The sequence below is a fragment of the Sciurus vulgaris genome (genome assembly GCF_902686455.1).
Source record: "Sciurus vulgaris genome assembly, chromosome: 1".
NCBI lineage: Eukaryota > Metazoa > Chordata > Mammalia > Rodentia > Sciuridae > Sciurus > Sciurus vulgaris.
The window spans coordinates 17,347,125-17,370,192 of NC_136461.1; the positions used below are offsets into that span (position 1 = coordinate 17,347,125).

The 23,068-nt window shown below is 38.1% G+C and overlaps 1 protein-coding gene across 14 annotated transcripts in view; it reads left to right on the top strand.

Moving 5' to 3' along the window:
* Window positions 1-20,221, top strand: part of SRRM1 (serine and arginine repetitive matrix 1) — a 27,731-nt gene extending 7,510 nt beyond the window's left edge. For 2 of the 14 annotated variants that reach the window (XM_079130478.1, XM_079130483.1), the window contains 13 exons: window positions 219-422; window positions 1,269-1,463; window positions 1,760-1,879; window positions 3,772-4,046; window positions 9,143-9,223; window positions 9,667-9,753; window positions 11,430-11,574; window positions 11,958-11,999; window positions 14,607-14,717; window positions 16,709-17,173; window positions 17,722-17,917; window positions 19,295-19,504; window positions 19,945-20,221. In XM_079130478.1, the coding sequence (XP_078986604.1) occupies window positions 219-422; window positions 1,269-1,463; window positions 1,760-1,879; window positions 3,772-4,046; window positions 9,143-9,223; window positions 9,667-9,753; window positions 11,430-11,574; window positions 11,958-11,999; window positions 14,607-14,717; window positions 16,709-17,173; window positions 17,722-17,917; window positions 19,295-19,504; window positions 19,945-20,049 (2,236 nt within the window). In that variant the 3' untranslated portion in view covers window positions 20,050-20,221. The remainder of the gene's footprint in view (window positions 1-218; window positions 423-1,268; window positions 1,464-1,759; window positions 1,880-3,771; window positions 4,047-9,142; window positions 9,224-9,666; window positions 9,754-11,429; window positions 11,575-11,957; window positions 12,000-14,606; window positions 14,718-16,708; window positions 17,174-17,721; window positions 17,918-19,294; window positions 19,505-19,944) is intronic. The other 12 variants (XM_079130484.1, XM_079130485.1, XM_079130486.1 and 9 more) reach the window with 12 other exon arrangements.
* Window positions 20,222-23,068: the final 2,847 nt, after the last annotated feature.

Genomic DNA, 23,068 nt, shown 5'->3' on the forward strand with positions numbered 1-23,068 from the left:
GGTATACCTGAGAATATTGGTGTCTTTTGTGTGCTTGCTTTTCTGGTTTTATCTTGGCCCTTTCCCTGTTAAGTAGCTCAGATAGAATGCCTTGTTTGTTTCCTTGTGAACTTCTCAGAGACAACAGAGGTGTAACTTAAAAAGATTAAACTTCTCTTCCTTTGACCCTCTACCAATCTTTGTTATTCAAAAACCTAAAAAAATTGCTTTCGTCCTAGACGCAAATCCAGATCTCCTTCCCCTAGAAGACGATCTTCCCCTGTCAGGAGAGAGAGAAAGCGCAGTCATTCTCGATCTCCCCGTCACAGAACCAAGAGCCGGAGTCCTTCCCCTGCTCCAGAAAAGAAGGAAAAAACTCCAGAGCTCCCAGAACCTTCAGTGAAAGTAAAAGAACCTTCAGTACAAGAGGCCACATCTACAAGGCAAGTACATAAAAGTTCATTTATAAATAATCACAGTTTTAGACTGTTGATAGTCCCTGCCATTATGACATCTCTGATACTAGATAGATCATTGTGGTGGCACATGCCTGTAATCCCAGCTACACTAGAGGCTAACACAAGAAGATCATAAATTTGAGGCGAGCCTGGACAATTCAGCAAGCAAGATCATGCTCAAAATAAAAATAAGGACTGGGGATGTAGTACATTTTCCTGTTGTGCTTAGTCATAGGTTCAGTCCCCAGTATGGAAGAAATGTTTGCCTTTTATATTTTTAAAATGACTGTTGGCTTGTTGAAATTGCATGTTATAAGGAAAATGCCCCAAAGGTGACCACTATATGTTGGTTGTGTTGTTTTATTGTACATTGTTTTACAGTGTGTTTTTTATACTATAATTTCTTTTCTCAACCTATTGTAAATACCTTTCAGTTTTTTCTTTTTTCTTTTTTTTTTTTTTTTTTAATTGTGGTTAGAATTATTAATCACTGCCTGTGATCCCAGCAACTTGTGATGAGGCAGAAGGATCAGGATCACAAGTTCAAGCCCGTCCTCAACAATTTAGCAAGATCCTGTCTCAAGATAAATAAAAACAGCTAGGGATGTAGCTCAGTGGTAGAGCACCCTTGGGTTCAGTCCCCAGCACCAAAAAAGAAAGAAAAGGAAAAAAAAAATTGTTGCTCATTGAGTTCTACTGATAGGTACAGATTTTGGGGGGCCAGAGAGAAGTCTTTGCTAACTTCAAAAACCTTGTTTTAAAAAAAGACATTGTTATGCCCTATTGACTTAACAAGTAGAAGAGGAAAAAAATAAGCTTTTGTTTCCACAGTGACATCCTGAAAGTTCCCAAGCCTGAACCTATACCAGAGCCTAAAGAACCTTCTCCAGAAAAAAATTCCAAAAAAGAAAAGGAGAAGGAAAAGACTAGACCAAGATCTCGGTCACGATCCAAATCAAGATCACGGACGCGTTCTCGGTCTCCTTCTCACACGCGACCAAGACGGCGCCATAGGTCCCGATCAAGGTGAGTGGAGAGGCCATAAGATCAGGATAGATTTTTAAGTTGTATGTGCTGTTTTCCCAGATAGAATCATGTAAACAATATTAAAGTAGTGAGAATGTTTAGTTCAGGTGTTTTTCTTTGTTTTTACACTTGGAGAATTTGAAGACACTTTTTCTGTGTACCATAAAAGTCTATATGAATGAAAGATTATAGCAGTCGAAATTTATTTATTTTTTTTAATGTGGCTATTGGGAAAAATTGTCGAGGAATTCTTTGCTCCAGATTTATTCAGGGTCTAATTCTGTCTGTTATGACAGATCATATTCACCTCGAAGGCGGCCAAGCCCAAGAAGGCGGCCATCTCCTCGAAGAAGAACTCCGCCAAGACGAATGCCTCCTCCACCAAGGCACAGAAGGAGTAGATCTCCAGTGAGACGGTCAGTGTTGCTCTAATTTGAAAGTGTCGAGTGTTTGACACTTCAGTATGATCTTCGAGAATAATTTCAGGATCATCCTTATTACTAAAAGAAAGATCTCATAAGTGATATTAGATGTCTTCTAAAGAGTCACTTGCATTTGAAGCATAATGCTGTTTGAGCTGTGAAATACGTCTATTTCAGTATTGGGAGGGAAAAAAAAATTCACCTCTTGCCGAAACTTAAATTCTTACCCTTTAGGATTTTACTAAGAAATTCTACCAAGTAAGAGAATTGGTCACCTTCCATTTGACTTGTAACTTGTGAAAAGTAGCTGAGTACAGGGGCCAGTAAGCTACTTTTTACCAGTTTTAAAATAATCCATTCATTATTATGCTTTAATTTTTTAACATTTTGTTTCTCATTATACAGGTGATGGGATAAACTGTAAACAGTTCAAACAAATAAAAATTAAACATTCCCATAATCCCATTTCATTGATATTGGAAGTTTGCTGTTTGACTATTTAAGAAATTAGGCATAAATCCAACCCTGCCAGTGTTCTTTGTCCTGAATAATCCTAAAAAAGGCCTAAGGGTAAAATTTTTAGATTTTGAGTTTAATAATAACAAAACGATTGACTGGGTCTGTCCAAAGTAGAGGCCTGGAACACTGTTAGCAGAGTTTTCCTGACTTCTTAATAATACATGTTGTCTGTTTTTGAAAGGAACTGTGATGACTAAACTTCAGGTTGTACTTCAGATAGGTTGGGGTATTTTGTTTTGTTTTTAGGTTCTAGGGATTGAACCCAGGGTCTTAAGCATGCTAAGCACATGCTCTACCACTAAGCTGCATTCCCCCAGCCCTGGATAGAATTTTTTTTATGTCCAAATAAGGTTTCTTTCAGGGAACCAAATCAACTTGGAAATAAAGAAGGATAACGTTAAGTAATCTCTGTAGTCAGCTTTTTTATAGGTCTATACACACAGAAACACACATACATATACGTAAGTATAGATACATATATATCTGTATGTGTATATATATTTGTATATATTGAGCAGTGAGTTCTCAAGGTGTATGGAATAATTATTACTAATCTTAAAAATTACAGAATTGGTGTTACTGCTTAGAGGTGAGACCAGTGATGTAAAATTTGGTCTTTCATTTTAGGCCTTGCACTTTAACACATATGGAATACTGGTGCTTTCTAGTGTAATATTAGTGGAAACAGCTATTTCTTGCAATTGGAGTTTTGCAAATAGCATGTTTTGATTGTGCTTACTAAGCCATTTAGCAGTCAGAGTATTTTGCAGATTGTGTAAGATTCCCTTTCAGCCAGTTTTTATCTCACACTTAAGGTAGGGTTTCTTTTTTTCAGGTTCTCAGGAATTCTTCTGCCAAAGGTGAATTCTGCAGGTACACATAATTGCACAGAACTTACCACAGATTTTGCCGCAGAATTCGAGAGGCCCTGCTTCTAAGTTTATGTAGCTAAATGAATTCCTAATTGTGCACTTTTTTTTTAATGCAACTTAAAGGTTGCCTTACTTTGTGTTATTAAATGAAAAATACTTTGCAGTCCAATTTTGTGTGCAAACTCCAAAACACCAGTATTGATCCTAAGGAAGAAAGTGGCTGGTTGGTTATTGAACCTGACAAGTTTTATGACTGGAGGGACATCTCCAACAGAAGCATTTATCAGAATAAGTTATTTCTATTTAATCTTAGAACTAGCTGTTTCCTGTCCTAGGTTATTTTGTTTCTCATTATTTTTGACTCATTTGTGTACTTAGCTACATAAACTCAAAAGTTGGATAAAAGTAGATATATTTTTATGTAAATCATACATACCTATAAGGTCATTCTTTATTAAGTGTGCAGTTTGTGAATATAAATACTTTATTCCACAGAAGAAGGCGTTCATCAGCATCCTTGTCTGGGAGTAGCTCATCATCCTCTTCATCTCGTTCCCGATCCCCACCAAAGAAGCCTCCCAAGAGGACATCTAGCCCCCCTCGAAAAACTCGTAGGTTATCTCCTTCAGCGAGTCCTCCACGGAGAAGACACAGGCCATCACCTCCAGCAACTCCACCACCAAAAACTCGTCATTCCCCAACACCCCAGCAGTCAAATCGTACAAGAAAAAGTCGTGTGTCTGTGTCCCCAGGGAGAACTTCAGGTAAAGGTAAAAATCAAACACAAAAACATTATGTTCTCTCTCTGGCTACTCAGAGCATACGTCTCCCACTCGGTCTCAAAGTGTGAGTAGCTGGGTAGTAATTTGTGATGTTCTTTGTAAATTTGTTAATAGGTTAAGTTTTTGTTCTTACCCTTTCATGCTTTAAGTTCTTGGAATTTGTCGAAATAGAGGTTTCATGTAAAGACAGTTTGTTTTCAGGAATGCCTTCTGGCATTGAGCAGTTGGAGAAATAAATATATCACTAGCTGTGGGCTATTGGAAATGGAATAACTAATTGAAGTGTTGTGACTGATCAGGGTTCATTTTATTACTCTTGAGACCAGTTAACTTTTTCCCTAAAGATTTTTCATTTGAGGGCTAGGGGTGTAGCTCAGTTGGTAGAGTGCTTGCGTCACAAGCCCAAGGCCCTGAGTTCAATCCCCAGCACCACCCAAAAAAAAAAAAAGATTTTTTTAATTTGATATCTTATTTGAAAACTTTGTATTCTGCCTTAATTCTTGGGCCACACTGTGCTCCCATGGGAAGGACATGGTGTCCTTTTAAAAGCTGATTTGTTTTTTAAATTTAGGCTCTAGGCAAGGTTCTTTGGAGTGTTGTCCTTGCTTTATTTCTCCAGATTTCTATGAGGAATTTATGATCTGTTTTTCTGCCAGGCAAGTAGAAGGCTGTTTTAATCTGAGTGAAGGTTGTGATTTGTTGGGGTTTGTTCTTTTTGCATTAAATACAAAACTCTAGGATCCATTTGAATTATGCTTAGGGCTGGAATGATATAGTCAGCCTAAAAGGCGAGTAGAAGGAGGGTGGGGAAGATTGTAAAATCTCCTTCAGTGATTGAATTTCTTAAAATTCTTTTTAGCTATACATGACAGTAGAATGTATTTTGACATCGTACATACATGGAATATAACTTCTTGTCCTTATGGTTGTGCATGGTGTGGAGTTGCACTGGTCGCGTATTTATATGTGAACAAAGGAAAGTTATGTCCATTTCACTTTACTGTCTCCCCATTCCCACCCCTTCTCCTTCCACCCCATCCCACCCCCCTCCCCCAGTCTGGTGAACCTACCCTCCTCCTGTTGTGAATGAGCATTTGCATATCAGAGAGAACATTTGACTTTGGGGGTTGGGGGATTGACTTATTTCACTCAGCATGATAACCTCCAATTCTGTCCATTTACTGACAGTTACCATAATTTCATTCTTCTTTGTGGCTGAGTAATATTCCATTGTGTATATGTACATTTTCTTTATCCGTTCATCTCTTAAAGGGCATGCAGGTTGGTTCCATAGCTTGGCTATTGTGAATTGAACAGCAACTGGATATTAAGGAACAATCTTCTGGGTTACCATATACTAAGGTTCTGATCACATTGAAAAAATTTCAGGTTAGAAACAAATGGGACGGACAAAAATTTTACTGTGTATGTTAATGAATTTCATGAGCCCGGGGTTTCTAGTAGGCTGCCCTGCTGGTGTAGCTTGATATCACATCACCTCCCTACACTGTGCAGGATGGTGATATATAGAAAGGCTAATTTTGCTGTACATTTTTTTGACTTCTATGAAAACACAGGCATAGACTAAGACTATCAGAGTGGAAGGAGCATCAGCAAATAATGGCAGTCCACAAAAAAGTAATGTGTAGAGTATTTTCAGATTTTGACATCAAGTTACTTTGGTGACAGTAAATGCAGTGTAGTTGATAAATGCAGTGTAGTTGTCAAAGTGTGTGAGGGGGCATAAACACCATATTTTTGTTCAGAATTGGGAAAATGTCAGTCTATCCGTAATTTCTGGCTACCGTGTCCAAATCTGATGCTTATTGCCCGGGCCTGTTTTGTCTTTTTGTGTAAAGTTTTCTTTGTTTGGAGCCAGAATGCTCTCTAGGGAAAGAATATAAATGATTCCTATTATTCCTTTGCTAAAGCACAACAAGTTAATGGTTTTTCCATTGACATCATATAGCCAAAGAGTTATAAAAGGACTGAACGAGACTAAGTCCTGGTTAAAATAGGATAATTAAGAATTATCAGTTACCTTTTTGAAGGTGCGCACAGGTGCTGTCCTCCTGTGTTTTGGCATAGGCTTTTTGCAGACAAGACACAGTGAATACATGCGTGGGAGAGACAAGAAGTAAGTCTTAGTGGAGGACAAGGGACTGGTTGTTTTCCTTTGGTTTCTGGAACAGGGCCTACTGGTCCAAATAGAATGCAGGCAAACCAGACATTGTGGGCACCGTTGTCAGAGGCTTCCTTATTATGCCCGCTGAAAATGAATATTGGTTTAAGCTGCTTGGAAATAAGCTTTTATTCTGTATTAAAATAATTCCCATCCTCTGATGAAATGTGAGTTAGGAGATGTGAGTTAGTGATGAAATGTGAGTTAGTGATGGCCATCTAAACAGGTTCTCAAGTTAAATGACATGGTCGAGTCAGCCAACCAGGAAAACAGTTTAAGTTTTCATTTCCAGTTAAGTAATAAATACTTTGCCCAACTTTCCTACTCCCATATGCCTCTTTGATTGCTGAAGGAAGGAGATGGAGGGCAGGATGAATTTATTCAGCTTCTGTATCATTCCTTCATTTCAGTTTCTGTGGATAATTAGAGCAGTGATACCATTGAAATGTAATGGAGTTCACATTTGTATTTCATGTAGCAGTCAGTAATCAGGGCCCTGGTTCCCTGCTGTTGTTATTGGGGGTCCGTGAAGTGAGAGGAAGCAAGGAAAAGTGTTTTGGGGAATTGAGGGTAAATTATTTGGAGTTAAATATATAGAGTTTCATCTGAAGGGGTCTTAGAGAAACGTTTTATGATCAGTGGCTTGTCATGGGTAAATTGGAATTATCTTAATACATAAAATAATGCTTTATTCAGTGAGGTAATCTTGACAAGGTCTATTTATGCCTGCGGGGATGGTAATTTGAGTTTATTTAAATCAATTTAGACATCAGAGTTATACTCTGTAGACATTTAATGGTTATTTTACTATTTCTGGCTACAGAGTGACTTTAGAAGTGATCATTTGGGTAAGTCTGAGAAATTAATAATTAATAGAACTGGTGAAGTAAATTTAAAATTCCAGTTTTAGAGTTGCCTCTTAGATTTTTGTCTTCATGGTAGAATGATTTTGCTTCTTGGATACTTAGGGTAAAACATCATTGACATAGCAAAGTAGATGGTATAAAAATCTAAAAAAAAAAACCTAGAATATTATTATTTATAATATTGATGCTGCTGTGATTCAATCATACCAGATAGGAGTAGATACCTGATGATATAAATATTAACAATTTAACAGGATTTTAGTTAGCCAAGTCATTAATAAGAGAATGAGTTGGACTCCAAATGTCTTATTTCCAGTAGGGGCAACAATGTTAGTTTAGTTGTACTATTTAGTGAGCAGGCATTTCCCCACCCTCTTGCAAACAACCACATTTTAAATGTTATCTTGAGAAAAATGCATTCTTACATCCAGCCAACTCATTTCCAAAACAAGTTTTGAAACCAAGTTTTTTTCCAGGGTGGTTACTTGGTCATGTGGCTTTATGGATAACTAAATTCCTTTAATAATAAGTTCAGGAATTGAGGATTAACTGATACTTAAAAGTGGAGTATGTGGACTAGAACATAGCCTCCAAATAGTAACTATTCTTTGAATTTAGTAGTTAAAATTTCTTTGCGTTTTTTAAAATACAAGTTTTGATACACTTTTTCCATCCTTCCTCCCATAATACATGATAACTGATTAGGTGCTAACCATTCTTTTCCCAATTCAGTAGTCAGTCCACATGGCTTATTAGATATAATCATTAATAAAATTCTGATCGAGAGGGGTAATTTCTAGTTTGGCTTTAAAAAGCTAGATTACTGTTATATAACTAGTTCTCTAAGTTATTGCCCCTTGAAGTGAGCCATTACAGAATTCTAAACATGTGTCTTAGATGTAGTGGCATTCTGGGTCAAACATCCCATGGTGATTGCATTCATCACATAAAACGAGTTAAGAATCCTGAGGGGATCATATTGTCTATAGGTTTATTTCTTAGAGGGATTTTATCAAATGGTGTTTCAAGTTTATCTGGTAATTCAGTGATTATGTCTATATATACTTATGATTTTGGTTGTAGCGTGGATGGATATTTTAAGCAGAAATAGGAGTCCTGATGTCTTGAAAAGACAATCTTGGGTTCATACTCTAGCTCACATAAATTGTCTCTAACTTGTGAAGTTACCTCGAGCCTCAAGTTTCCTTTTTAAAGTGGAACAGAGGAGTAGAGAGGATGTGATAATAGCAGCATTGCTTAACAGTATGTATAATGCAGCAACTTTACAAAAGGTAGTTTTCATAATTTTCCACAATGTTGGTAAAAGTTCATTGGATAATTCATAGATCGCCTACTACTTTAGGTATAGAGCTGGTTTTGTGTTTTCTCTTTTTCCTAATTCTTTGGAAAGTTTCCTCCAATCTTAGTATAATCTTAGTATTTGATAATTTTTGTAATTGTGAAGATTTTATGCTACATAAAGAGCCCTTAGCCTATTGGGTGGCCATTCATTTCTCATTTCCAGACCCAAGTGTCTTTTTCAGCCAGACTTTAATTAGTCTTATTTCTTAATTTATCATCTATTGCTTTTTTGAACCTCCCAACTATACTGGTTTTTTGAAAGCTTTTATATTAATGAGATCTCCAAAGTTGAATGTGTATGTGTTAGTTGTGGGGCTCAAGTAACATATATAGAGGTTTACTTTCCTGATTTTGAAAACTATATATAGCATAAATCTTGTTCTACTTTACAGGAGCTCTGAATTTTTTTATTATTATTATTTTTATTTAATTAGTTTTTTTAACTAATGGGTTTCTCTTGAGAGAATCTTACAGTTTGGAATTTGTAGAAATTTTTCAGACTTTTCATTAAACATTTAAAAATTCCTCTTCATCTCAGATAATGACAGGGTCCTACAGAAATTTATAAGTTCTTAGTATATTCTTTTCGTTAATAGTCATAGCTATACTTTGTACCATTAAGGTTTCTTATGTTATCTTTTTTATTGAAAGCTTTTTTCCCACTTATTTTTTAGTGACAAAACATAAAAGTACTGAGAAAAGAGAGTCACCTTCACCAGCACCAAAGCCTAGAAAAGTAGAGTTATCTGAATCAGGTAAGTTTTGTAAGTGGTTTTTTAAAAGCTGATTTTTGCCTTTTTTGCAAATCTGGTCCTTCGTCTGGTAGAAGGGAATGACTAATGATACAGCATATGGTTTGGGAAGAACTAAGACTCAAGTCAGACAATTAACTACTTTTTGTTTGTTTTATTTAATTCTTCTGGGTCTCATATTTTTTCATCCCTGAGATGGGAATAATGTAGGGTTTTTGTTTTGTTTTGGTTTGGTTTGGTTTTTTACAATTAACTGAAATAAAGTTTGTAAAATGCTCGGCACCGAACCTGACCTGTAATAAATGCTTAACTAAGTTTATTTTGAATAGTAGCTGTATTGCTTGACCTAGCCAGTTAAAAGTTTGAGAAACTTTTCCTATTGAAATATGTCGGACTATCTGTATGCATGACTAAAGAAGCACTTTCTAAATGCATCCATCTTTCAGAAGAAGATAAAGGTGGCAAAATGGCTGCAGCAGATTCTGTGCAGCAGAGACGCCAGTACAGACGACAGAACCAGCAGTCTTCTTCTGGTATGGCTGTTGACTTTGATTTTTTTTTTTTTTTTTTTTTTTTTTTTTTTACCTGCCTCTCTCTCTTTGAGAAAAATATACTTCAGAAATAGACAGTCATTAGTGTGTAGTGATTGTACTTAAAAATTTTTGCTCTCATCAAAACCTTTTGGAGCAGCGTTGTCTGTCTCTTTCTCCCTCAGTTGTACATTGTTAAAACTTAATTTTTAAGTTGTTATAAAAGCGATGGATTTGGCCCAGTGTGGTGGTGCATGCCTATAATCCCAGCAACTTGGGAGGCTGAGCACGATGATCACAAGTTCGAGGCCATCCTCGTCAACTTTTGAGACCCCGTCTAAAAATTAAAAGGGCTGTGGATGTAGCTCAGTGGTAAAGTAATAGGTCTGATTGAGAGTATAGCTAGGTAGAGGATGTGCTTTCTATGTGCAAAGACCTGGGTTCAATCCCCAGCACTGAATCAAATAGAAAAGGTAATAGATCCTCTTTAGAGTGTGGTAACATAATAGATGCCAGGCACTGCAGCTTATGCCTGTAATCCCAGCTACTCAGAAGGCTGAGTAATTAAGAGTTCAAACATAGTCTGGGCAACGTACCAGAACCTTGTCTCAAAAGGTAAAAAGTAGTAGTACAGCAGAAAATAGGTATAAAATTGGAGAAGTATAATTTTTTTCTTAATTTCCCAGTCTTACCACCAAAACTTACTCAGAATGTTTTTGTGCATGTGTAGACATCTTTGGCTTAAAAAGAGAGGGTGGCCTGGTGTACATCTGGATCCTTGTAGTCTTTGAGTCTGCTTCATTCTTTTGCTACCTGTAGTGTTTTGGTTTTAGTTTGTATGGCCTTAAAATTGTTGAGAAAGCGTTCTACCTCTGACCACATCCCCAGTCCTTTTTATTTTGGGACAGGATCTCCCTAAATTGCCAAGACTCCCCCTCTGATTACAATCCTCCTGCCTCAACCTCCTGAGAAGCTGGGATTATAGGCATGTATCACTATCCCCAGTCAGCCAGTGTTTTTTATAAGTATGTACTATAAGTTATTGAGCTGTTTGCTTATTTGTTGAACATTAAGGTTTTTTATTGTGGTTTCCTTTTGTGTGTGTGTTATACTTATATATCTGTAATTAGAATTGTCGGATTAAAAAATACATATGGAAACAGGTTCTTTAAATGCCAGATGCTATATTATTTTTAGTTTATATAGTGTTTGTGACTTAGTCTAGGCACTGTCTTTGCTTTTCATTTACAGAATGGAAACAAAACCATCCCACAGTTGGCATTAAGTGCTTTGAGTAACAAGAATCAATTTATTGTCTGTGGAAAATCACAACTTTTAAAAATAGCTTTATTTATTTTTATGTGGTGCTGAGGATCAGCCCAGTGCCTCACATATGCTGTGAAGTGCTCTGCCTCTGAGCTACAACCCCAGCCCCAAATCACTTCTTAAGAGACACATTTGTAGTTTTGATCGGATTGTGCACTATGGAAATGATTTGTCTTTCTGATTTATATGATGATGAATACTCTAGGCCTGTCTTTGAAGTCATTGAGTGTATGTTGATATCGTCTGACACAGAATGTATCTATATGCTTGCTTACCCTAGATTCAGAAAACCTAGGCAAGCTCTTTTAAGCACAGGCCTAGTATAATTTTTTTCTTTTACTGTGTAATTATAGACTCTGGCTCCTCCTCCTCCTCAGAAGATGAGCAACCCAAGAGATCCCACGTAAAGAATGGTGAGGTAGGCAGGCGGCGGAGACATTCCCCTTCTCGGAGTGCCTCTCCTTCACCACGAAAGCGCCAGAAAGAGACTTCCCCTCGGTAACAACTTCTCTTGAATGGTCTTCCCTGATGTTCTGTAGCTGTGATGAAAGTTCATGATTTAAGGGTGGGCTGTGGGATTACTTTAGAATTTGGTTCAGACTTCATTTCAACAACTTTGAGGAGGTGGTTGGATTTTGTTTGAAATTTAGGTTTTGGGGACCCCCACCTTCATTGGTAGTAACTAATATTTAATAAGAACTGGGTAAGTTATGAGTCACTGTATCATACATAGGCATGACTAGAAGAATAAACAAGTTAAATCGTAGCATTAATTCCTGAACATTTTTTTAAAATGTCTCCTTCAGCAGGGGTTAACTCCATCAAAGTAAATAATTTAGTGAATGGAATTCTTGACATTTTTTTTTCTCCACTGCTCTCAGGATGCAGATGGGAAAGCGATGGCAATCGCCAGTGACTAAAAGGTTGGTTAGACGCTGCTTTGTAAATTAGGAGCACATACCAAAAGTTTAGTGACTTAAATTCCTATTTAGGTGACCATATCCTGTTCTTAGATATGTAGTGCACTGTGGAAAAGTTACTAAGCTGTTTTAGGTGTGGTTTTCTTTTTTAACATGAGAGATGAATGTTGGAATTGTACCTGAATTTAAATTTTGAATATCTGGTTACCACTCTTTGGTGGTAGTTTCAATCAAGGCGCACACAGTTTTGGCAATATATGGGTGTTTTCTAAGAGATAGGATAATACCTCAGATTTAGTGGTGGAGGGACTTTGTAGTGACTTGAAGCAAGAAAAACTTAGGGAGAAGCTAAAAATACTAAAAGTTAATGTAAGACTTGGCTGTGTTCAGTTTCCAGAAGTAGAAAGGTAGATCACATAACTGATTATCAGTGTTTACGTGACCACAAAATTATAATATTTTAGAGAATCAAATCATATAGAAAAATCTAAGAACATAAAGGCCTGAATATGGCAAAGTGAGTTCCTTAGGATCATAAAGTGATGTCATAATATTCTATCTGAACCAGTGTTCTGCTTTTGGGGTCCTTAGTTACCATTGAATTTCTAAGTACAGATTGGATATCCTTATGCAAAATGCGTGGGACTAGAGGGGTTTCTGATTTTGCACTATTTGCATAGACTTTACCAGTTGAACATTTTCAATCCAAAAATGTGAAGTTCAAAACTTTTCTAGTACCACAAGGTACTCAGTTTCAGATTTTGAAGCTGTTTTCAGATAAGGGATGCTCATCCTGTATTTATTCTTGGTGAAATTTGTCTGAGTGTACTCTTTATACACCTCAGACTTTGAAAGATGGGTTATTTTAGGTAATCTCATTAATAAAGAGTGTTTTGGATGGAGCAAAAGCAAGATAAATTTCTGCTATAGAGGAAACTTTATTGATAGAAAAATCTAAAGAAAGAAGATTGGATGTAAAATATTTTACTACCTATAGTGATTTGTGGCTTCTGTGACATTGCTAGCACAATTAATAAAAATTGTTTTAAAGAATTAAGTTAGTAGTAGGATTCCTCCATTACGAACCTACTTTCTGTTCTGGAAAGAGAGTCCTCACAACAGTACACTCAAAACTAATGTTTATTCCTTGATCTAGTATGATCTTGTTTTGTTCTGGGGAAAAAAAGATATTTTAGCTGGACGTGGTTTCGCACACCTGGAATCCCATCTACTCAGGAGGTTGGAGGCCTTTGTATTTTTTATTTCAAGGTAGGGTCTTAGGTTGCCAAAGCTGACCTTGGACTTGGGGTTCTCCTACGTCAGCCCCCCAAGTTGCTGGGATTACAGGTATGTGAAACCACCCCTAATACTACTAATAATAGTAATATTACTTACCAGAGTACATTGAGGTCAGCCTGAGAAACGTAAAGACCCTCTCTCACAATAAAATGAAAAGGGCTAGAGATAGAATTCAGTGGTAGAGCACCCCTGAATTCAGTTCCCAATGTTGCAATCAGTTCATCTACCTTCAGCTGTCTAGGATTTAGAGATGAAAGAATAATTACTTGGAATTGTCCTTCAGTGTCATATTTTGGGAGAGGAGACATAGCCTGGTTTGACTATTTTATATGTAAAGTGTTAGTCCCTTCAAACCATAAGCAAATTTTAAATTGGAAATTAAATTTAATAATGAATTTCAGGATTTTTTCCTATTAAGGAGAATCAAGACCTAATAAACTTTAGAATCTAATTACAGATTTATAAGAAACCTCAATCCTACCCTAAACAAAAAATTTAAGAACTAATTACTTAGACAATTTTGTATGTATGTATACATTGACTAAAAAAAAAGACAAACTTGCTTTCTGGAATATATTTTATTATGTCTTTTAAAGATAGCTGTTACTTGCTATATTTTTAGTTTTCATGTGTGCCATTTTGCATTGGTTAACTGTAACAGAGCTCAAAATTAAGGTTTATGTGATTCTCAATTGCATTTTAACCACACAAATCTAAAATTTTAGATTTTAACCCAGTATAGCTTTAGTGCTTAGGCAGTTTTTGTCCTTGGGATAGTGTTGTTAGATAGTAGTGTACTACTCTTGAACAGGGGATATATTTTTTTAAATTAAGAACTGAGAGTAGTGATCCCTGAATCTGGGTCTTAAGCCATGCCTTATTGGGGAGTTGTAAAGAAGTAGTGCCTAACAAGGAATGAAAATCACCTGGAGATCTTTTTCAGCAAACACCTGGTTTTATTTAGCCCATTCCTTGTGAGCATAAATCCCACAGTTGTATTTCACAAAGGATTATTTTGTGCATCCCAATTAAAAGGAGCACTCTGAAACAGTTTTTGCAAACATTTTTCCAACCTGTGTCATGTTATGAATATTTTATGTTGTAACCTAGAGCACATCTTTTTATATCTGAAGCATAGTTCACAATTCAATATTTGCCCTTACTACAAATGAAACACTGATGTTTGAAAAACACTGCTCCGGAACATGTAGTAACCAGTGTTATCCCTTGAGCTAATGAAAGTTATGTCTTCTGGGCACTTTATTATAATGCCACTGACTCCAAATTAACTGCAGATCATCTTTGCTTTAGTGGTAGACGGAGGAGAAGTCCCTCCCCACCACCCACCAGAAGGCGACGCTCTCCTTCTCCTGCTCCTCCTCCTCGGCGGCGCAGATCTCCCACACCACCGCCACGGCGAAGGTACTTTGTCAGATACGCTAGTGGAGTGCCTCAGAATGTTTATAATGCGGAAATAGCTTGTTAGAATGGAATTGCTTAGCCAGTCGTAAGAGACATGTTTTATGATTCCATTTATATGAAAAGCCTGGAACACACAAATACAGAAAGTAAAACAGGGTTTAAGGAATGGGGTGGAATGGGAAATGTCAGTGGAGTACGATTTTATGAATAAACTGAAACCATTGAATTTAATACTTTACATGGTGAGATTTCAATAAAGATATTCATTTAAAGGTGGCATGAAGTTATTACAAAGAGAAAATATTAACTTTACATATAGAACCTGAGCAAATGCCTCTTTAATCAAAGTTGGCATCCTCATTAATACACATTGGTGGCATGTGTCTTCTGGATACACCTGTAATACTACTGACCAGTTATGCAGGACCATAGTCTAATTTGTTAGGAAATGTCATACAAACCCAAATTGAAGGTCATTCTACAAAGTAAGTAACTAGCCAGAGGTGGTCTCACACACCTGTGATCCCAGTAGGTTGGAAGACTGAGGCAGAAGGATTAAGTTGCCAGTCTTGGCAACTTAACAAAATAAAAAGGGCTGGGGGTGTAGCTCAGGGGTAGAGTGCCTCTGGGCACTCTACACACCAGACTTAAATAATTACTCAAAAATGTCAGTCTGCCAGGCATGATGGCACAAGCCAGTAATCCCAGTGGCTTGGGAGGCTGAGGCAGGAGGATCACGAATTCAAAGCCAGCCTCAGCAACAGCAAGACTGGTGGGAACTAAGGAGATCTAGAATCCTGGAACAGAAAAAGGACATTCATTAGTGGGAAACAAGGGAATTATTGGATTTAGGTACCATGAAGTTAGTATTGAGGTAGTTTTATGATTTTGTTAATTTTTTATAGTTACATAAGATGTTAACATTGTAGCAGATTTTCACTTATTTTGTGACTCTTCTGTAAATCTAAAGTCACTTTAAAATAAAAATTAGGAAAAAAACATTTTAATGACATTACTCAAACACTAACAAGCGATATAATGGCTGGCTACCACTCTTCAGTTATGTGACAGGCAAAATGTTAGGTACTTTAGTTTACCTGTAGTCCTCAAGGTAACCTTGCTTGGTAAAAGATATTCCCCCTTTTTAGATGAGGAAGTTACAGGTCGGAGTAACTATACCAGGTGCTACAGTTAATCTGCACTCTGTCACATTGCCCTCAAAATTGTTAACCTGATTTTGGGCGAGAATTTATTTTTATTTCAGTCTAAAGGAACCAAGAGTAAATTACACAGTTGGACCTGAATGTTCAGTCTTACAAGTATAATTTCTAAGAGGCATATTAAGATTGTATAGAAGTGAAGCATTAAGAGGAAGACCAGGCTGGGCGTTCACAAAGATACCTCTGCCTAGCAATAGACCACAAACCGAAAAGTGTTCTTTTTGATACAGAAAATGGGGACTGTGTCTTTTTAGGGAGGTAGAGGTATCTTTAAAGTTTGTGCAGTAACTCTGATTATTAGTACAGAATCCAGGATCCAGTTCAGAACAGAACATAACACAGGAGAACGCTTTAAAAAAGCAGACTTCTGAGTAATATGGCTATCAGACAGTCCTGCTAATGGAGTTACCTAGTCACGTGGTGAGAACGATGTTCAGTGACCTCTAAGCAGTGCAAAGGTTCTTTTCTCAAGAAATAATTGATTTCATGTGTATTGTATAAAGTGGCTTGACATATTTAAATTCTTCCTGAAAATTACAGATTTCTTCATGAAGCAGGAGAAATCAAGAGATAACAGTAGACATGAGAACAGAAATTTCGCTAATGTTTTTACTTTAAATGACACTAAGGTATAGCATGTCCACTTACAAATACATTTTCTGCCCAGTGCTAATAACTATAGGGAGATAGTAACTACTGGTTATTCCCCCTGCCCCTTTCGATTTCCTGATCTGTTGGACCTTGTCGTTTACTGGTGTGTGTTTCTCCTAGGACTCCTTCTCCTCCCCCTCGTCGGCGCTCACCTTCCCCAAGAAGATACTCTCCTCCAATACAGAGGAGATACTCTCCTTCTCCGCCTCCAAAGAGAAGAACAGCCTCCCCCCCACCCCCTCCTAAACGACGGGCATCTCCATCTCCACCACCAAAGCGCCGGGTCTCCCATTCTCCTCCTCCCAAACAGAGGAGCTCCCCAGTCACCAAGAGACGATCGCCTTCTTTATCATCAAAGCATAGGAAAGGATCTTCTCCAAGCCGCTCTGCCCGGGAGGCCCGGTCACCACAACCAAACAAACGGCATTCTCCCTCACCACGGCCTCGAGCTCCTCAGACATCCTCAAGTCCTCCACCTGTTCGACGAGGAGCATCAGCGTCACCCCAAAGAAGGCAGTCCCCATCTCCAAGTACTAGGCCCATTAGGAGAGTCTCCAGGACTCCAGAACCTAAAAAGACAAAAAAGTAAAAATATTCTATGCTTTTTGGTTAGGAATATTTAGTTGCATAGCTTTTTATATGTGGAAATCCTCCCCCCACACCCCAAATTGAGAAGCTATAGAAAGGAGTAAGCTGTGAATACAAACTATTAAGGCATCGTTGAGTACTATTCACAAATCCTTTTTCATTTCAGGATAGTTTCTTACAGCATAAATTAGATGTCACAGGTTTTTGTTTAGCTCTTAGTATATTGGGGTTTTGAGCAGTGTGCTTCCAAGAGTATGTTCTGAAGTGATGCATAGAGCATTTCTTCCATGTGTATTTAACATTGGTAAAAGCCATCTTAAACCTAAAGAATTTGCACTACTCGTTTCATGTAGGAAGGATCATTAACAATGGAGGATTGTGGGGCTTAAGACCTAGATGATGTAAATTTAATGTGCTAGTAGACTAAACTAGTGCTATGAAATGTTTGAGATCTGACCCAGTTATATATTGTAGTTGATTATTTTTTCTTATGGATAGATGTTTGTTGTCAGTGCTAAGCATTTTATTTTGTCTTCTGCATCTAGGGCTGCCTCACCAAGCCCACAGTCCGTAAGAAGGGTCTCATCCTCCCGATCTGTCTCTGGATCTCCTGAGCCAGCAGCTAAAAAGCCCCCAGCACCTCCATCCCCTGTCCAGTCTCAGTCACCCTCAACTAACTGGTCACCAGCGGTACCGGTCAAAAAGGCTAAAAGCCCAACACCAAGCCCATCACCGGCCAGGGTTTGTATCTGAGTTGTTTTTGGACATCTTTTATAAATTTGGGTCTGGTCACTGTGAAGTAGAGAAAATATCAGTACTAAAATATTATAGAGTTCAAACTCTTTCCTTACTTTGTGGGTCGTAAATCTAATCTTGGACAGGTTTCTATATTAAAGTCAGTGGTGAGAATTGATTGTGTAAGCCAGCTGGATTGTGAGGTGTTTTAAGTAATTGCTTAAAAACATGCAATTGTAAAAATTTATAGGGTTGGGGCTATAGCTTAATGCCCAGGGTTCAGTCTTATCACCAAAAGAAAAGAAAAAAAAGAGAGAGAGAGAGATTCGATTATAGCAGAAGCTGTCTTTGCATATATTAATTTGGTATACAGATCTCTGGCATCATGATTGAACTTAGGGTTTTGGGGTTCACAGTGATGTGAAGCACTGGCATTCAGTAGAGACCACACTTTGAATGTTGGATATTGGTCTTCCCAGCTTAGTGATCAGAACAGTCATTGTATTTTTCATTTTCAATATATTATTCAATAAGGTACATGAGATGCTAAACAGTGATTATTTGCCTAGCTGTAGGCCATTCAGTGTTCTGAGTTTGTTCAAGGTTTAGGCTAAGGTTAAGCCATAATGTTCAATAGGTTCAATGTATTAAGTGCCTCTTCACCTTGAATGTTTTCAACTTACAGTGGCCTTATAGCATTTAGTAGGACATCAACCCATCATACATTGAGAAGTATCTGTATGTGCAGTTAAGAGGAACAAATCATTCCTTTTTAATGATAGGTGAGGTGAAACAGTGACTAGAAACATAGCACTTCACACAGATATGTTATTAGTCTATAGCTGTTGCCATTTATTAAAAACCTCCTGCATGTCAGGCAAGGGTTGTGGGTGATTTAGTGATATTCCTTATTTCTGTTTCTTTCTGTGGTGCTAGGGATCAAACCCACGGCTTCATGGGTGCAGGCAAGTACTCTACTACCAAGCCACAGTTCTAGCCCCTGATATTTCTGTTTAGTCTTCAAGTTCAGGAGCTGGAAACCAGCTCATCTGTAGTTAGCCCCCGACTTGTTTTAACTTTAGGAACCTTAAATCCTAAAATTTGGACTCGTGGCTTAAAGTTAGTTGGAGAAAATTTGTAAGAATCTGTCATCTTCAAAGACATTTACTATTCTTAGAATGTGTGGAGTATATCTTTACTTTCAGTGTGTCTCCTATCTCTAAGAGTAGCTTTCTTGGCGACAGTTGGCCTTGGGGCCTTTTTTTACTACCATGAAGCCTCTGAAATTTGGATATTTGTCCATTTAGGTGTTCCCTTGAGGAAGTAAAGTGTACGGTGGACACAGTTTTTAACCAGATTGCTGTTATTTTTCTGGATTTCTAGAATTCAGATCAAGAAGGAGGCGGAAAGAAAAAGAAGAAAAAGAAGGACAAGAAACACAAAAAGGATAAGAAACACAAGAAGCACAAAAAACACAAGAAAGAAAAGGCTATGGCCGCAGCGGCTGCAGTGCCTGTGACCCCTGCAGCCGTTGCTGCTGCCACAACTACATCAGCACAGGAGGAACCTGAGGCAGCACCAGAGCCGAAGAAGGTACTTCTGACTACATTCTGCTTTGTGTACAGCTTAGTGAAATCATTCCGTTTTTGAGAAGTAGCTAACTTATTTTTTCTAATTGATTCCCTAGCTGTTACTCATTTTCTTGGTGACCTGCCAAGAGTAAGAATTTGGTGGGACCAAGGATAAGGAACATAAGTGGCTGCCAGAAAGTTTTACTTTTTTTTTTTTAAATACTTTTTGTGTGCTGGGGATTGAACCTGGTGCCTGCGTATACTCTACTACTGAGCCAACCCTGCCCCCATTTTTTCTGAATAACTTAAAATTCATGTACCACATATGTGACCAATTCATTTAAGTGTACAGCTCATGATTTTTAGTATATCCAGAGTTGTACAGCCACATAATTCTGCTCTTTATTCAGTATTTCTCCCTCATGTCTCAGGACCTAACAGTGTGACCTTCTGGATTTTCAGGAGACTGAAAGCGAAGCTGAAGACAACCTTGATGACTTAGAAAAGCACCTGCGAGAAAAAGCCCTGAGATCCATGCGGAAGGCTCAAGTGTCCCCTCAGTCTTAGGTGGAAATGTTTGTTATGATGTAAATTTTATTTGGTTTGTACTCGATTCAATTTCAAAATTGCTAAAATGTGTTTGAGCTTTAGACTATAACATTTGTTGTAATAATTGCTAGGTTGAAGTTCACCATGTTAAAAAAAAAAAAAAAAGGGCATGGATTTACATTGCAAAAGGTGTCCACAGTGTATTAGTGACATTCTTTCATTGACAGCTGACATAAATTCATTTAGAGTGAAATATTTTAAGCCAAAAAAAAAATCCCTTTTTTAAAAAAGGGGGTTTAAGTATTGTTGGCATTCTTATGGTTCCTTTAAACTCTCCTGGCTATTCCCACAGGTTTGTTTTTTATTTTGTTTTTCTCTTTTTTTTTTTTTCTCTTTTCTTTACTTTTTCTCATTTGAGTCTTAGCACCCATTTAAGTTATGCTTCCAACCTTGTATGGTTTGTAAGCTTTCCCAGAAATAAGACCACTGTTGAACTACCACAAAAGTATAAGTGAACATTTCAATGCCACAATCTTTCCTGTTGCCTGTGGAGTCTCTGCTGAAATGGATCAGGATTCGAGCTCTAGGATGAGACAGAAATGAAAGCATGTTGTTTGCCAGGACACTGGGTTTATATTAATGTGTTACAAGTTGATTTGGAACACTGGAATTTCATTCTATTCTGTTCTTTTGGGTTTTTCTTTTTTCATTCTTTCCCCCTCTTTTGTAAAAACAGTTAAATAGTCCCAGGAAGGATCCCTCCGTTGCCTAAAATTTTGTTTTATAAGATGTCTCAGCTCCATTCATATTTTTGTCTTGTTCTTCCGATTGGTATATACAGCTTTCAGAGCTCTTGTATTTGGAAGGCTGGAAGGGCCCAGACTTTGAAAATAGTGTCTTGGATTCACTGTTTTTGTTTCTCTCTCTCTCTCTCTCTCTCTCTCTCTCTCTCTCTTTTTTTTTTTTTTTTTTTTAAACTAAAGCTATATAAAGCTCGTGGATTAAACAGAATAAATTTCTAAATTTAAAAATGTTTGCCACTCAACTATTTCTTATCTCAGTACTGCAAGAAAACTACATTTCTTAGAACTCCTAAAGTACCTAGATTTTTCCCCTTTTAGTGGACAGGGAAAATAAAGGTGATGAAACAAAGGTCTTATCATCTTTATTTTAATAATCACTATGAAGATTGCTATAAAAAGAAAGTGCAGGGTGCCATTGGAACATAAGTTGCTGGTGGAACAAGTTCACCAGGTAAAGAGAAGAGTTTTAGGCAGATACATGGGTATTGCCCTGAAGCAGGGAGCATGGCTTGTTCCCAGAGGTGAATGGGGTATAGGAATGACTGGAGTGTGCTGCGTGTGTTAAGGTCTGGCCGTCCATAGACGAGACATTTCTGCATTTAAGATTTAGCAGAGCGAAATAATTTTGAGGAAAATTAGAATCGTTAGCAGCATAAGGTGAAACGGCAACCTGCATATGAAAGAAGTACAAGGAGAATTTTGACACCAGGAATCTAAGCTGAGCCTGTTGACACATAGTTAATTTGATTATACTTTGTAACAGTTGAAGCAAAAATAGGAAGAAAATGCCAACAAGTCTTAGTTTCAGGAAAGCTTAGTGGGTTTTTTACCTAAAATACTTGGACAGGGCTGGGGATATAGCTCAGTTGGTAGAGTGCTTGCCTCGCAAGCACAAGGCCCTGGGGTTCAAATCCCCAGCACCACCAAAAAATAAATAAATAAATAAATAAAATACATGGACAGTAAATGTACCTTCAAGCCTGAGGAGTGATTTCTACACTGGGTGTTTAAATGATGTGTGATAAGGTGAAGGTTTGAAACTCCTGTAGGGACTAAATTGAAGTAGCTACAGCAACTCCATGGTTGAGAATGGAACTTTACATGCGTGTTTGGCAGTTTGAGAGCTTTTGAGGCTCTTGCACATGACTTTAACTCCGTTATTCTCTGACAGGAAAAACAGGATGCCCAGCTTCTAAAATGGTGGTTGCTGACTTCCCTTTGCACTGTGGACAAACCAGTGGAACAGTGGAGTGTTTGCTTATCCAGCTACGTGTCGCTTGTTGTATTCATTTGTTCTTTTGTACCCTGGGCCCACATTTTTCCCCTTGACTGCCCTAGTTACAGTCAGAAGGAACTTCTATTTTGCCAAATTGGACAGTCCTTGGTTCCTGTCTTATTAGACCTCCCAGCCACTTGGTTCACTATTAAATCTCTTTATGGGGTTCTGAGAGGCAGCTCTGGCTACTAGATGCAACTCATTGTGCTTCTACCTCCCTGACTGCTATTTTGTCTCTAATGGATCCTTGTAGTGAGCAGTACTAGGGATAAGGCCAGGGCTGTCAATGGACCTTTGTATTACTTATTCGTATGCAGTGCTGAGAATTGAACCCAGTGTTTCGCACATGCCAGGGAAGCGCTCTACCACTGAGCTATAACCCCGGCCCCCAGCTTGTTCTTAAACTTGAAATTGTTCTGCCTCAGTCTCCCAAGTAGCTGTGATTACAGGTATGTACCACCATGCCCAGCTCTGCTGGATCCTTTTAAATGATTTCATTTATTATTTGTCCTTGGTGGCTTCCTTGACTTCTAGTTTTTGATTTTTTGGGGGTGTGGGGAGATTTGTTGGTTACTGCTACGCTACCGGATCAGGAGAGAGCAGCATGACAGGGTTAGGTGGGCATTCAGCCAAGAAGGTGGATCTGTTCCCCTTTAGATCACAGTGGGTAAGTTTCTTCAGAAAAGCCCCGGAAGCAGAAAGCCCCAAGGTTAGAAGTGGACTGAGAAGGCCTAGTCCCAGCTGCCGCCATTCTTATGGGCTAGGCAGCAGGTGGAAATCCCTGTGACATAACCAGACTCTCCATCTGACTCCGGAGGTCTGGTGGGGCAGCAGACTCACACCTGCCTCTGCCATGAAGTCGGTGGTACACAGCATGGCAGGATTGGAGGCTAAGTCTGGAATAGGAGCAGGGACAATCCCAGCCCCAGCAAGCAGGCACTTTGGGCCTGAAGACCAC